We start from the raw sequence: 16,720 nt of genomic DNA on the forward strand, positions 1-16,720 counted from the left end.
AAATATGTTTAAAAAAAAAAAAAAATACAAATACACTAAGGACACGTCCAGCTATACATGCTGGGCGATTGAGTAGCGGGATCCATTTTTAAAATGTAAAAAAACAAAATTATTGTCGAGTTATATTCTACAAGGAAAAACATTTGATGTTAAAGGGTCAACTCCGCTAAAATTGGATCCGATCGAGTCAAATTTGGCAAAGCATTTGATATCAGATTTAAAAAGATTGAGAAACATTAATCTTTTCTTATTATTATTCCAAAATTCCTATGATCACCCGTTAAAATAAAATTAAAAAAAAATGAATGAATTCACATTTTGTACATTGGGAAGTTGTAAAATATAAATATAAATTTTTAATAGGAACAAAAAAGAGAGAGGAAAAGATTTAACAAAAAGAAAGATGATTTAAGGAAAAAAAAAAAAAGTAAAGGAGAAAAGGCACTTACGTAAAAAGAAAAAAACAAGGGCATTTACGTAACCTCGCAGAAGCAGAGGGGGGATATTCGTTCATGACTCCAACTCGTTTAGCAATGGTTTGATTTAAGATTTATGAATAGTAAAATAAAAATTGAATTATTTATTATATTTTAAATAAAAATTTAAAAAAATTATTTTAAAATTTAAAAATATTAAATTATTTATTATATTTTATATAAAAATTTAAAAAATTTATAATGATAAGATAAAATAAATTCGGATGGATCGACGTAAATCTTAAATTCAGACGAGACCGAGATATACAGTGAAGTTACACGCAACGCCACCAGGGTCCTTTCGTACCAAATTAGCGGAATAGGGTTGTGCTAGCTGCGCTGCCAAATACCCAGTCTATTCCCAGTTCTCTCACTTGAGAGAGAGAGCGAGAGGGAGCGAACTTTCTTGCTCGACAATCTTCCTTCAAGTCGAAGCTTACCTCGCCGATTTTCAGAGGAGGTTTTAATGCGTTAGTCTCCACAAGACCGTTCATATATCGATATACATCTCCTATATTGCTGGCGATGGCTCTCCCTATTGGGAAGTTGACCATCCTTGTTGGTGCAGGTCCGTCTCAGATTTTCCCCATTTTTATTTGAATTAATAATTCGTTTCGGTTATTTTATTTTATTGCGAGCTGTGTCTGTTTTTTTTGGGTTTCACAATTAGTGTACTTTCTCGGGGTATGGTAGAAGTTGAAAGATTTAGGGTTTTTAATAAACCCAAGATCATATTTTTCAGCTATTGGTGTGAACTTGAATATATGTTGTGACTGGGTTAATAATTAATTGTCACATTGACCAAGTGGCTTGGCCTAACACTGATCATTTGCAGCAATGTTTACTTTCATAAAGTGAAACAGTTACCTTACACTGCAATGAGTCAGTATCTAGTTCTCTTTACTTTAGCTTGAGTACCTACTTTGCTATTTCAAATCCAATGAACAACTAAGTTTCGCAAAAGCAAATGTGAAGGAGGTTTTGGTGGTGATTGGTAAAGGCTCTGTGTTCCTAATTCAATTAAGGATTGGAATTTGTTGCCCGATTAAAGTTGGAAACTTGTTACTCGAGAAATTGTCATATGGGTAGAATCAGTTTATTTGTTGTAATTAGATTTTTTGTTATGTATATCTTTCTTGTAATGTCCCTTCAATTATATAAATGTAATTTTAGATTATAGTTCTGTCTGTAATGAAGAAAACAAAACTCTTTGTTAATCAAGTACTTTACCTTATGTCTTTTAGGTATTGTTGGCTCAGTACTTGCAAAAGAAGGACGTATGTCAACTGTCTCTGATTTTGTCTCGGGTGCTTTTAAGGTACTTTCATGACTACGAACTGATCATGACTATGCAAGTTCTTTTTTTTTTTTTTCTTTATCTTAGGAACTGCACTGAGATTGCTCACTTCCATTGTCTGCTCCTTGAGATTGCTATTTGAAGATGCTACTCCTATTTTGTACTTCATTTTCTTTTGGTGAGGATTTCATGTCTTTCAGATGAAGTGATTTTCCAGAAGCTCCTTTGTTTGTGCAATCATGCTTTGTTACGTGTTGTGTTCAAGAAATTATATCTTGGTTATGGTGTCAGTATTTGATGCGGCCTTGGAATAAATTGAAATTTGATGCAGGAAAGTGGATATTTGATAGCAATGAGGTTTGATTCTAAATTTGAATCTTAAAACAGGTTAGCGGAGCTGTGTACTTGGGCTACGCCAACCCTTAAATTAATAAAAATTTTAAATTATATACAAGAAAATAAAAAAGGTTAGCTGATCTGTGGGTAGAATATGGTAAGGTTGTAGGGTTCCACCTCTTTAGTGTGCCTCATTGCAGTATCTGATCCTTTGTGTTAAATATTTTTTCCTTCAACCGTTTGGAGTCTCACTATGAAGCAACAAATTTTTCTGATAGGAAAACTGATTCTTTTGTTCTTAGGTTTAACTACAATCCAGAGTGCGTAGAACCTGAAGTGATTAAGGCCCTGTTTGGATACAGAGATGGTTTCATCTCATCTCATCATTACAAGTTTACAACTTTTCCAAATTCCCACAAAATATAATAAACAATTCAACTTTTTCAAATCCTAAAACAATAATAATATTAAAAAATAATATTCTAACAATATTTTATTCAACTCATCTAAAACCATCTCATCTCATTTCATCTCATCTCACTATCCAAACGAGCCCTGAGGGTCTTCATGATCAGAAATTGACCATAATCAATTGGCTAGCCTCTAGACCAACGAACCAGAGGTCCAACTCAATCAACCAGCTGCGTGCTTTATTAGGGATTATTTACTTCAAGGACCACTAATGATATCTCCCAATATCATAAGAGGATTATTTTCAAATTCATTGAAGCTAATGAGGAAAATTATTGAACTTCAGAATCTGGAAGTGGGCAAAGTTCTGGCCACGATAATATGTTCCTGGTTGACATTTATGGTTTTTATATTAATGTTGGACCTCATAAAATCCCATAGTTTTCCTAGTTTTTGTATGAATGCTGGGATACCCAGAGCCTGGCTTGTGGTTTCTAAAGGCACTGGAGAGACAGTTTTTCAGTCTTCTGTTTTTATGCTGTTTTTCCTATTCAAATAGTGTCTACTTTCTCCCTATAAAAAAATAGTGTCTATTTTTTCAACACACTTCCTTTCTCTTTATAGAATATGTTGATTGTGTTGAATTCTTAATCATTCCCAATGTATGTCATGCAATTTAAGGTTTGTGTAATTATTTTTTCTTTTTACTGCAGATTGTTTTGAAGCAAATTAAACAAGACGATTCTTCTCCGTCAGTTAGTAAGCCACGCAATGACTCTCTAATGGCTCAGGTTTTCACTTGATCATTTCTAAATGTAGTCGTCATGTATAATGGGGATGGTTCTCTAAGTTAGAGAATGACCATTAACCTGTCTGTTCTCTTATGGCCAATTTGTGCTCTATAACTTGATGCAGATTTGATACTTGAGTTGCTTTATTTTGTGTGCATGTGTGGTGGTGGTGTGTCTTCATCTCTTGGTTCATGGGTGGTTTTTTGTCTGACTCTCTTTGTATATGGCATCTATAGTAAAAGATTTGTCATTGAATTATTCTCAACTTACTTTTGGATTTTAGCACGTAAATACTTTTTTTGTCTGCCACTCAATAGACTTCTAAGGTTTCTATCTTGTGCTTGGTTAGTCTGTAGTCTGTATACGTTTTTTCCCCACCCTTGTACACAATGTGACTCGATTTTAGTGGCTTTGATTTCCCCCAATGTGAGAACTTGATTTTTGTGGCTTTGGTTTCAGCATGTGTACGCTAGTTTATGTTTTTGCTTCATTCTGTTTTACTCATTTTGCAATTTCTTTGACCGTTTTCCATATTTGGTCCTCTTCTCAGTTTCATTCTGTTTTACACTAGTATATGTTCTTTTTTTACTTTATTCAATGTGAACCTCTATTAGGAATTCTTATTGAGAGAGGGATAGCCTTTTTAATTATGTTATATAATTAAATTTCCATATTTCTATAGACATTGTATTAATGCAACTTTTTTATTATCATTTATATTGGTTCTGCTGGGTTTGTTAAGCTTGTTATGTTCTTTTTGTTTCTCAAGTTTGCATATCATATTAGGAAACTAGACTTGGATTATGTTTGTGTACTTGGATTGATGTATTTCTTGAAATTTGCTGATCATTTCAAGAATACACCTATCATTTTAGTCTAGATAGGCATATTTCTTGTATATTTCATATGTACTTGGATTGCACCTCTTAATGAACTTTTATTACTTATAAAAAAATGAAGTCTTAGTACTTAAAAAAAGGATACTAGACTACATTTTTCTTCTTGGATACTTTTTTAGAAATTGAGAATGCAGTTCATGATCATACATTTGACTTCTACAGGTTAACAGCCTGCGGCAGGAGTTGCAAATGTTGGCATCAAACAGACCCATTACGATTGTAACTTCAAGTCAAAGAGGTTGCGTTTACACACCTTGCACATATTAAAGGAAATTACAAAAAATTCTTCTCTCTTATTAAGTCCTTATGTTTCAACTAAGCTCTATTAATGGGTTTTCTGAGTTAGTTCTTTTATTGTAAAATGAAAGCCTAAAAAATTCGCAAAGAATTTGAAGCCTATCAACTAACCGTATCTGGACCTTCTGTTATATGATTGTAACTATTGCTTATGTTAGGGTTTAACTGTTATTAACATTCTCCTTTTTATCTGCATGCGAATTTGCTTGTTTTATGTACTATATCTATATAAAAATTACATTATAGTTCAGCATCTAGTGTAGGCAAGCATTGACCCCCTTGGATCGATGCCTACCAAACTCCAACAGCCGAACTGACTGCGTTTATAGGCGGAATTTGATTGCCAAATGAGTCTGTCTACCGATCTTGAACCGACCACCCTCTAAATCCCAACTGAGCCAAACCGTTAGGGTTGGTTTCAGTTCAGCTGATTGGTTGGGCCATGCTTAATCCACTGCCACTAAGAATCTAATGACACTCCTTTGACAGCAACAGCCCCCTAATTTCTCATCATTGTTTATGAGGTCTTGAAGTTTGCTGTATCTATAACTCTCTTGTATTTCCTGAGCATTATTGAACTGTTTGCAGGTGCTACCAGATATGGTGTTATTATCATTGTGGTAGTTCTAGGATATGGCTATGTCTGGTGGAAGGTAATTCTTTTGTTCCTTGTGTGAGTGTTGTGTATATATATTCATATATTTATATATATATATATATATATATATATGTATGATGCTACAGCTGTCTTAAGATATGCCCATATAGAAAATATATATATATATATATATATATATATATATAGGGAGAGAGAGAGAGAGAGACTTTATATATCCTACTTTTCTTAAGATCGTTGTTTTGACATATCTGTATAGTATCCTATCTATGTCCTCTATCTGTCCATGCTTCCTAGATATATCCTCCTCTTCTTTCATCCCTTTTCTCATGAAATTGTGTAGTGATATTTTAATTTGTATGTCTTACATCTATTTCCCTGTAGTTACTAATGAAGTATGAGGGCATTTGTTGTTTGATTGCAGGGCTGGAAACTCCCTGATATGATGTTTGCATCAAGGCGTAGTTTATCTGATGCTTGCAATTCCATAGCTAAACAGCTTGAGAGTGTTTATTCATCAATCTCGGCAAGTCTTTTATTTTTATTCCTTGTATTTCACCTTAATAATTTGGCTATGCCTTTTGTTATGAATACAACCTTCTTGATTACCTATAAAAAAAAGATATATCCTTAATACGAATGTCTAGATGTGTTAAGAATATGGCATTTTACCCATTGACAGAATTGCCAAACCCTATTATCTTCAGGGGGAAATGTCAGTTTTTCATTGTTCCAGACAATAATTTGATACTCTATTTTGCTTTTGTTGATATCTTTCTTATGTAAATGAAGGTTTCTGTTCATAAGACTCTGACGAATACTTGATATGAAAAGCAATGAGTTCCCTATTGGTTGTAGGACCATCTTGTTTTCTCTTTGTACACTTGGTAGTCCACAATCTGTTAGGAAATTCTTTTGACTAGCATTGCCATCAAATTAGCTTGTAGTTGGCTTTAGAGGACATAATGAAATATTGCATTTTAAGTTTTACAGAAAAATAATTTTTTGTTTGCAAATAATCGTTGAGATTACCATGAAACTCACGAACGCATTGGGGTCAGGTTGGGAAGTTCTGTAATAGTACTCGTAAATTAAACTGGCTTATTTTACTCCTTTTTGGAGGAGACATACCTACAATACAAATGTTAGCAGATTGTATATCATTTGATTGTGATCTGAAATTTCTATACAGTGTCTTACAATAATTTATGGAGAGTCAATACGCCAGGGCATGGGTATACTGAGCTCGTGTATGATGAATGTGCTGCCAGTTTTTCTGCAGCTTGGGCTGTAAAGATCCATTTTCTGTAATTTTTTCCTTTTTAATCTACTATTATTCCGTCATGTCAACCACTTTTCTTTCAAAGGCTTTTAAATAGCGAGCTCGAAGGTCAGTTGAAAAGGATAAAGAATGTGTGCAAGCCATTGCTTTGAATTAGTGTATTCTAGTTGCTGCAAATCAAAGAGGGGAAAACTTGAATAGTATGGGCAAATGTTGACAATGATAAGAGAGGCAGAAGTTGGAAAAAAAAATCAACAACCATTGTAGGGGAGAACAGCCACCTTGGTATTTTTATGTACTGCATGGATTTGGATAATATCACATGATTTAAAGCACTTTTGGAATTTTGTTCTATTAAAAACTGTTGTTTGAACCCCTAGGGGTTGGCTCAAGTGGTAAAAGGCCTTGGGCTTGGGGGTATGCTCCCCCAGGTCTAAGGTTCAAATCCTCTTGGGTGCAAATAATCTCTAGGGGCCATCGGACTGGGAGATTTTCCCATTACCTGAGGTGCACTTGCGGGAAACTCCTTGCTGAGGGCCTGTGCACCCTCAAGATTAGTCAAGACGCTGTTCCTGGACACCCGGTGCAAAAACAGAGGAAAAACGGTCGTTTGAAACCTTTTCCTCCTTGGATGATACTTCTTTTGCAGAAGACTATGAAAGGATTAATTTCTATTACAAGTGTCTACCAGAAATAGTTTTATTTATTTATTTATTTTTTTTATAAGTAGTGTCTACCAGAAATAGTTTTATTTATTTATTTATTTTTTTTATAAGTAGTGTCTACCAGAAATAGTATTAATGTTATTTTTCCCTTCTTGGGCTTGATCATTGTCATTGTACTCAGTCTGAGCTCATGTTGAAACAATACTTTATCTGAACTAAATTGCAGAGCCAAGTGTGTCCTGCTGAACTGCATTAATTTTTAACTTGATTGTGCTAGTGGCGATACTCATCATTACCATCTAAGAAATGTAGAACTTTCTTAATGTTTCTTACCAATGCTAGTCTAAAGGCTGCATTTTATGTGAGTAAATTTACCGAGTCTGATTTTCCTGTAATGAATTCTTAATATGATCTTGATTGCTTCTATTTCAAGAAATAGTTATATGAAAATTTTCTTATATAAGGGTGATTTGTTTGTTGTCCAGGCCACTAAGAGGGGACTATCTTCAAGAATGGATGTCATGGATTCTACTTTGGATGAATGTGCAGCAATTACTTCTGAAACACAACAGGATGTGAGTCCAATATAGGCATTAACCAGTAATTTAGGTAGTCCTATGGTTTCTGTTTCAGCTGTATTTACACAGCATTTATGAATTCATTTTAGGTCTCTGAGCTACGAAAAAGAACAGATTTTGTTGGTGTGGATGTCATAAATATTCATGATGCGGTCCAGACCCTAGTGAGTTATCTTTATCATTTTATTATTGCTGCTGCTGTTGTTATCTTTAAGAACCATGTCTATTTGTTTTCTCCTTGATGTGAAATCAAAGTCTAATTCCTTTTTTATTTTTTATTTTTTGGTCATGCCTCAGGAAACCAAGATCAGTAGAATAGAAGGGAAGCAGGTAGTTATTAAGTGACCAACATTAATTTTATTCCCTTTTTAGATAATTTATTTACACCTTTGATTTGTGGCATGCTATCTTATGCCAATAAATATGATTTATTGTGACTGTCATGACCCTGCACTTAGGATCTTACAAATGAAGGAGTAAGGAGGTTGTGCGGTTATGCCTGGAGCATGCAAAATAGCAGAACCACGGAAAGTATTCAGGCATGTGGGCTGAACTTTTTTCCATATGAAATTGGTAGATCTGTTTTCACACATTTTTAGTAACTTGCTTCTACTTTATAAAAAAAGATCCGTTTTCACGCATCTGGTGCTTCAACTATTTCAACTATTATATGTCAAGGCTAATTTCTGTGACTCAGGCTACGTTTGGAACATGGAAGCAGTTGAGCTCATCTGAGTTGAGTTCAAATTTAAGCCTAGCCCAACATCCATACACAACTCTCAAATCACACTCAACTCAAGACGTCTTTACATGTGGGACCCACAACCTTTTTTAACTTCTCATAAATACATGTAAACTCATCTTAAGATCCAAATACATCTAAACTCATCTTAGGTGGTTCCCACAAAACTCGTTCCACCATCTCAACTCATTATTATTCATAAAGAACTCAACTTATCTTAGTTCAGTTCAACATCTAAATGCAACCTCACTTATAAAAAAAAAAAAAAAAAAAAAAAAAAAGCCATCCAAACGCAACCTTAATATTACACGAAGCTAAACCCTGTCCTGATTGAATGTTAAGTTTCTGAATTTTGTTATCACTACAAGAATCTCTTTACATGTCTGGTTTTTGGGCCTCCCAATCTCAGATTCGCTTCTCAGCATGTATATTTCTGCTGCATATTAACAATGATCTCTAAAATCTTTAGGCATCGCCTTCAAGTTCCTCCAGGCCAGCTCTTGAACCACCAGCCACTCCATCAAGGGTATATATGTTATCATCTGAGTTATTATATTGTTTCAATGATGTGTTCTGAGTATGTATATATTTGTATGGGTGTGTAAATGTATTACACACACACTCAGGCATATTGACCTCAGATATTAGATCTCATCTTTATTCTATATAACTCATTGTTGTCCCATATTTAACTATTTGGAATTATGCAGGTGGTGTCATCCAGTTCTTTCAGGCCAGCTCTTGAACCGCCACCAGTTACACCTTCGTCTAGGGTAAAAATTTTCTTTCACTCTTCCAACATGATATCATTTAAAACCAGTCAGAGGCATTGAACCCCTATGTGTCAGGTCTTATTTCAGACTCCTGCAAGAACACCCGCTAAGTGTTACCCCAACTTTCTTGGCCATCTTCCACTCTGCATCCCTTCCTCTATCCTATCTCTTTCTACTACTGCTTTTCCACCCAGTCGTGACAGTTTTTGGATTTCCACTTTGATTTAGCTGTTTTACAATCTGTCTTTGCTTTGTTTTAGATTTGCAAAAAGTTTGTTTCACAATATATCTTTTCCTCGACCCACCCGTGGGTAGCCCTGTGCCCCATGTCACAAGTTTGATTCCCCCTGGGATCAAACTGTGATTTACGTGGGAGGCCATGGCGGCGGGCTGCTGTGCTAGTCTCCCCGGGGGTTTAGGTTCTATGGGTGAGTCCTAAGGGCTCTGCCGTAGGGTGGTTCCCCCGTCGTAAAAAAAGAAAAAAAAGAAAAAACAATATATCTTTTCCTCGATCATGGTTTATTGTGTTCTTTATACGGTTTTCTAATTGGATAATGATTGTTCTCATTTACATTCTATTTGTAATTTAGCAGACCGGATCTTTGCCTCCTGTATTATCTCCTGATCCTCCATCTCCCTCAGATTCCAGTGTATCTCGCCAGGTATGTAAGCTTTTTACTCCTTTGGGTCAAGTGTTAAGCAATGCCTTTAAGAGGGGACTTTCAGTCTCTATTCTAATCATGCTTACAGTCTTCTTTTCTTCATGCTTTTACTGTCTAAATGTTTGCAATTGGGTTTCAGAATATTAATGGAACTACAGAAGTGGATGAGGCCGCAAGAAGTCATGAGGTTTCTAATGGGATTCAAGCTCCCAAAGGCACAAATAATGGCACTTCGAGCTCCGGTCTGTTTGGGCTGAGGCTTCCTGGCATCAGCGCTTCATTTCTAACTAGAACGTTCAGTGCAGCAAATGCAGTGCCACAACAAACAGTCCAAAGAGTAAAGGAACAGTGAGGATCCTGTATTGATCACAAATAAGTCTACATAAGGTATATAATTGGACTCCGCTCCGGTATAAAGCTTTCAGAGGTTTATTGTGGCTGGCCTCCTCAGGTCCTCCGTCAAATATAGATTGTTCCCATGCCGAATTAATGGATAAAGGACTGGGTACTGAATTTTGTAGGGCTGCTGCTTATGTAGAATACCATTTTAATGGGATTGCTCATTATTAAAAAAAAAAAAAAAAAAAAAAACAATTTTAATAGGATTATTCTTGAAGTGTAACTAAATTTATGTGGCTTTTACTTTTTTGGTCTATAGAATGGCGGCTGCTGGAAAAGATAGGTTTCCGCAAACAAAGAGAGGCTTCCAAAATTAAGAATAATAATTAATGTAATTTCGAGCTCTACAATAATGATCTATTACTACTATTGGTCTCAAGTTTGATATGAATGCTATGTAATGCAGCAAGGGGGTGTTTAAGAATTTGGAACCCTCTGCACAATTGTCTCCTCCACTCTTAGCATCCAGTAAGGGGGTGTTTATTAATCTAGGTATTTTATTCAGACAAAAAAAAAAAAAGGTGGTGCATGCTTATCCTAGCATAGAAAGCACGTCCTCGAAGTTCCTCCTGCAGGTTTGGCTATCAACTCAGCAGTGAGGACATGCATACATGCTTGCATGCATACGTGTATGTATATATGTGTGTGTGTATATATATATATTATATATATATATATATATAGAGAGAGAGAGAGAGAGAGAGAGAGAGCATTTTCATAGAATGAGGTCATTGCATCCATAGTGGCTAGGTTCATATTGGACAAAGAAAAGATCAATCAGTTGAAAGGCCTCTTATGTTTTGTTTATCCTTGTTATTAACATACATACATACATACATATATATATATATATATATTCTTTTAAAGTTTTTCAACCAACCCCTCTCCAATCATTCTCTTTCTCAACATGCATGGTTGATGTGGGTGACACAGTTGTTCAGGGCAAAGCTAAAAGGCATATTAGTTGCAATAATTGATCATTGAGCTGAACTGAATCACTTTATCAATTTTTTTGTTATCCATATGTTTTAATATTCGAGGAACCATAGCTTTTGAGTATGCTTTCCTTTGATCAAGTAAAAAGATGCAAAGTGGCATTTCTACTGGTGGCAAGGCCAAGTTGCCTCTCTACTTTATACCGACTCTTGTTTCACTTTAAAAAGCATGTGCCAAATATTTTACTCTGTTTTATAATTCCCATATTCATGGCTGAAACTGACCAAATTTGGTACGAATGGGATGGGCATTGGTGCTTGTGCTTGACCCTCCTTTTTACTTAAAAAAAAAAAGGGTTGGTTGATCGGAAAATATCCCATCCAGTAGCACCTGGATTGTAGTTATTGGGAAACCAAAAAAAAAAAAAATGGATGATAAAAGGGATTCTAGCTAGCACGCGTTTCTACTTGGGACAGCTCTCAATTGCGTCCACCTGGTTGGTGTTCAGCTTGGGATTATCGAGGGTTAATTAATTGTATTAGTTGGATTGAAACCTGCGATTAGTTGTAAGCTGGTTCGCCCATAAAAGCAAAGATGAATACGTTAGTTTACAGAGGAAAGGTACATCATTTTTCATTCTTAACTATAATGGTCGTAATTAATCGTGTCGAGTGAGTTGAATTTGTATCACAAAAATTCGGAAGTATAGGTTTTGTTACGGATACAATGCTAGAGTGCATACTAGTACAAATAATTTTTTTTTTCTTTTAAGTATTTTTTAAACATCTTTAATCATTAAAAAAATAAAAAAAATACAAGTTTATTAATAATCACTTCATTTATTATTAAGAAAAAACTAACAAAATTAAAATACGTGGACATATATGATAGGCATATTGACGAGTCATACTAGCATTTTCTTTTTTTTTATTCAAAATAAGCCATTTATTTTACAAATTTGGAAAACCAGCAAATTTTTGAAAAAAAAAAAAAAAAAAACAACATATAAAAAGAAACAGGGTGTACATAAGCTATTGAGTTCGTAGTTGATGAATGTGGCGTAGTTCATAGTGGGTTTCAACCATCTCCTTACGAATCGAAGACTAATCATCAGGATGAAGGTTATTCCTTTTTTTTTTTTTTTTGGGAGTTTTAATTCAGCTTGGATAGGAAGATGAGATGAGATGAGATGAGATAAGATAATTTTATATGTACGTTAAAAATTGAATAAAATATTAAAAATTTTGAGATTTGAAAATATTGAATTATTTATTATATTTTGTGTAAAAATTTAAAAAAAAATTATAATGATAAGATGAGATGAAATACTTTTATTATCCAAACAAGATTAGTGATTTTTTTTTAATGTTAAGGATTTAGGGATCTCTGGTTTATGGAACTTTGATACCATAAAAGTCAAAAAGATTTTATCATTCGAGGGTTTACATTTCCAACATTTTTATAAGAATTTAACCGCTTATAAGAATAGGTGTAGGGGTATTTTTGCCATTTAAATATTTTTTTGGGTAAAAGAGTCATTAAGAATTTATTCCTAAATCATTACAAATTATGGAATTTTTATAAAGAAATGCTATAAAGAAATCTTACACTACGCATCTCTATCTAATTAACATGTGATTTGTCATTCTATTTAAACACACAAATATTTAAGAATTCATATAGAATAATAAAAATGATAAATCATATGTTGATTAGATGGAAATATATGATATAAGGGTTTGATATAGAATTTCTCATGTCTATTATTATGAATATTGTGAGAAAGAACCAAACCAAATGGTATAATATTGTCCGGCTTTGACCTTATAATTTCTTATGATCTGGCTTTGATGCAAATTCAACTCCAAATCTTAATTGATGATTGAAATGAGAAAATCTTAGAATATGAAAGAGCCAAATCTAAATTCTTACACAGCAATTATGTTGCATTATTTGTGTTAGGCCTAAGCAAAAAATCGCTTAACCCGATCCATCCGCTTGACCCGACCAACACCGCACCGCACTGAAAAGTCGGTTTTAACTACATCTCGTGTTTGACCCGTACAACCCGCCTCTTATCTTAAAACACGAAATCCTAGTCAGCCACCTCCCACTTCTCTTTGCATCGCCTCTGTTCCCCCTCTCCCCACTTCTCTTCGTTGCATACGAGCATAACTCATTGCTGCACTAAGAGTCACAAAGCATGGGGAAAGTGACGAGGCTGACGCTTCAATCAATGAGAGCATCGCATTCCATCTCAAAACTTAATCCAGGTAAACATTGATTCAGCTTTTTCGGCAATCAATCCAAATACTTCGTTTAATTTCTGTTAAGCTGCACCAACAATTAAGGTGCAGAGCTTCACCAATTTGTCATGGCCACTTGTACTCAACCTCCTCTCTCAAGCCCATCTCAGACCCCCCTAATTTCACGGACCCAAAATCTCTTACAGTTTCTTTCTACCGAAACTCATGTGGGTTGTCCTTAGATTTGGCCACTTCAGCGTCCAAGAAGCTTAACATTGAGAAAGTAGAGAATCCCAACTTCGTTCTGAATCTGTTGAGGACTTACGGTTTGACGCAATGAGTATAAGCTTTTTTCTGGGTATAAGCTTTTCTTCGACACCAGTGGAAAGTAAAAAAAAAATATTACGGGTCAAACCCGACTAGGAATCGTCAATATACGGGTCGGGTCGGATCGGTCCAAAAACATGGACGGGTTGTAGGCCTAATTTGCGTGTGTGTGTGCATATATATATTTATATATATATATATATATAGAGAGAGAGAGAGAGAGAGAGAGAGAGAGAGAGAGAGAGAGAGAGAGAGAGAGGGGTAGGCGTGACATTCATGGACAGTAATAAAAATATGAGAAATGTTTGTTGAGATTTCTGATGGAAGAATGGGAATTTGAGGTGGTTTTTAGCACCATGTTCTCGTTGTCTTATTCGACATCATCTTGGTTTTGTTGAGAACTTGGATTGCTACAAATTAAGATATATTTAACTCTTCTTCTTTCTCAAGAAGCAAAAAGTTTAAGGCTGCGTTTAGATGTTAAACTGAGTTGAGTTGAGTTGAGATGATAAAATATTATTAGAATATTATTTTTTAATATTATTATTATTTTAGGATTTGAAAAAGTTGAATTGTTTATTATATTTTGTATTGAAATTTGAAAAAATTGTAATGATGAGTTGAAATGAGTTGAGAGAAGTTTAGCATTCAAACGAAGTCAAGTAGGGTTCACTTTGCTTTTTCAGAAATGCTTTAAGACCCAAATTTGGGTCTCGAATTTGTGTCCCGAATGTATTTTTTTTTTCACTTAATGATTAAGAAAATAATTTTTTAATAATATTGTGAATTTAAAAAAAACATTTATGATGATTAAAAAATACATGAAAAAAAGAAAAATAAAATAAAATACATTATTCGATAGACTCATTTGAGCCACTTTTTCGGTGTCTATAACAAGGCTCTTATTTTTTAATTCATATTACAGCATTGCTGTAAAGGGAAAAGTTAGTTTGCCGCCCCACTCTTACCGCTCTATTTAATCGCTGATCAAATTTTTTATTTTTTATTTTACTTAATGATTAAAAAATTGATTTTAAATATATTGATATATTATTTTTATTTTTTAAAAATATTTAAATGTATTAAAAAATTATAAAAAAAAAACTACTCAACGATACGCCACGCTGCCCCACTCTTACTGCAAAATAGCCTGTTGACTTTTGAAAGCCTACCAAACCTTTTCTTTCTCTTAAATTTCAGCCACTTAACCTTTAAACTCATTTGTTTCCGTAATTATTTTCATCTCATCTTATTTTATTATATTTTATCTCATTTAATTATTATAATATTTTTAAATTTTCATATAAAATAAAATAAATAATTTAATTTTTTTCAAATTTTAGAACAAAAATAATATTAAAAAAATATATTTTAATAATATTTTATTTAATTTTCAACTTTTATCTCAACTCATCTCATTTACAAAAACAAACTAGGCTTATAAATATGGATCTTCTGGGTTTGTAACGATTTAAAAATAATGTTAACTCACAATCTCTTTAATTATTAACTTTACATCATTTTATGATGTTCTACCAAATAATTAAAAAACTATTTGTTATATTTTTACTTGTCCATTAATTAGATGATATCATATTATATTATTATGGGATGTTGAGAGAAAGATGAATAAAATTATTTCATAAATGTTAAATTATATGTCTATTTTTCTATGTTATATAATTTATTTTAATAAAATCTCTGAAATTCTAAAAAATAGTAGAATCATAATGAGATAAAAAAAGAGAGGCAGAAAACCTTGAATAATTTTTGAAGATTATCAAATATTTTGAAGGAGTGTATCAATATATATATATATATATATATATTGAAGAAGATGATAACGATGAAGCAAGACATAATTTAATGCAGAATACGGAAGTATTGGGGGGGAATATTCTTTGCTAAAAAGTGACTGCTGAAATGGAGATTGTGTGGCGATATTATGAGACCATAAAGGAGCTTTGTGGGGAGTCGGCACACTTGAGCAAGCAGTGGACGGGGCCGTCATGAATGCGTTCGATGTATTTTTCCAAGTCCTATCTTTACTATCCTTAATTCCCTAGGAAGAAGTAGAGGAGGGGGCCATTTCGCTTTCCGGAGATAGCGACACTGGTCTCTGTTTAATGCCCACCCAACAAAAAAAGAAGAAGAAACATTTCAATAATAACATGATGGAAAAACGTAAAAGAAGAGTCCCAACTAACATATCAATATCATGAATATTGTATTTGTAATGAAAACAAAATTCTAGTTGGCTTCATTGATGCTGAGAAGTTGAAGGAGGGACAAGCTGACTTAAATAACGATTTTCATACTATTTATCTTGAAGAAAAAATTTATTTATTATTTATTTTCTCATCATTTCATGATATGACATTAAATGATAAATTCAATAAAATATAATAAATAGTATCTAATTATTTACACAAATTTTGTTTCCTCAAAATTTGTGTGAAAGAGTCCAATAAGTATGCTTGCGTGACTTGGCTTATTTGTTTTTAGAGATGAGATGAGATGAGATAAGTTGAGATTAAAGTTAAAAAGTTGAATAAAATATTGTTGAAATATATTTTTTCATATTATTTTTGTTTTGAGATTTGAAAAAATTGAATTGTTTATTTTATTTTGTATTGAAAGTTAGAAAAGTTGTAATGATTAAATGAGATTAGATGAGATGTTTTCTGAAAACAAATGAGAGAGTGGCTATTGGATTTTAAATTTGAGAATTTTAGACAAGCGAGAAAAAGATACAGTAAAATTAATTTTATAATATATCTTTATTCATTCAATATTGTCTAAAATATTTGTACGAGAAATAATAAATATTTTAAGACTACTTTATGTATATTTTTCTCTTGCTTAAAAGAATCTCGATCGAGTTGGACGTCAACTTGAGGAAAAGGCATTGCTAAGCTTAGCCATTAATCAAGTTTCCATTTTTTGTAGCTCGATGTCAAAGCATTTACATTATAGAACTCCAAAGA

At 33.5% G+C, this 16,720-nt stretch overlaps 1 protein-coding gene and 1 long non-coding RNA gene across 3 annotated transcripts; both read left to right on the forward strand.

The window, feature by feature from the left end:
- Nucleotides 1–741: 741 nt before the first annotated feature.
- On the forward strand, nt 742–10,603 carry LOC121255865. 2 transcript variants are annotated; one of them, XM_041156406.1, is made up of 14 exons: nt 742–1,044; nt 1,721–1,794; nt 3,234–3,311; nt 4,373–4,448; nt 5,096–5,160; nt 5,548–5,649; nt 7,556–7,645; nt 7,738–7,812; nt 7,946–7,978; nt 8,107–8,187; nt 8,860–8,916; nt 9,101–9,163; nt 9,754–9,825; nt 9,965–10,603. In XM_041156406.1, the coding sequence occupies exons 1-14, from the start codon at nt 1,002–1,004 to the stop codon at nt 10,175–10,177; spliced, it is 1,122 nt and encodes a 373-aa protein (XP_041012340.1). In that variant the 5' UTR covers nt 742–1,001; the 3' UTR covers nt 10,178–10,603. The 2 variants fall into 2 exon arrangements, with proteins under 2 accessions (XP_041012340.1, XP_041012341.1); XM_041156407.1 differs by having other exon boundaries at nt 9,757–9,825.
- A 139-nt stretch (nt 10,604–10,742) lies between these two features.
- On the forward strand, nt 10,743–15,871 carry LOC121255866. The gene is made up of 2 exons (XR_005938869.1): nt 10,743–10,799; nt 15,606–15,871. It is a non-coding gene; the product is annotated as an uncharacterized LOC121255866 (long non-coding RNA).
- The last annotated feature ends 849 nt before the right edge of the window (nt 15,872–16,720 follow it).

Source organism: Juglans microcarpa x Juglans regia, chromosome 3D (genome assembly GCF_004785595.1).
Source record: "Juglans microcarpa x Juglans regia isolate MS1-56 chromosome 3D, Jm3101_v1.0, whole genome shotgun sequence".
Taxonomy (NCBI): domain Eukaryota; kingdom Viridiplantae; phylum Streptophyta; class Magnoliopsida; order Fagales; family Juglandaceae; genus Juglans; species Juglans microcarpa x Juglans regia.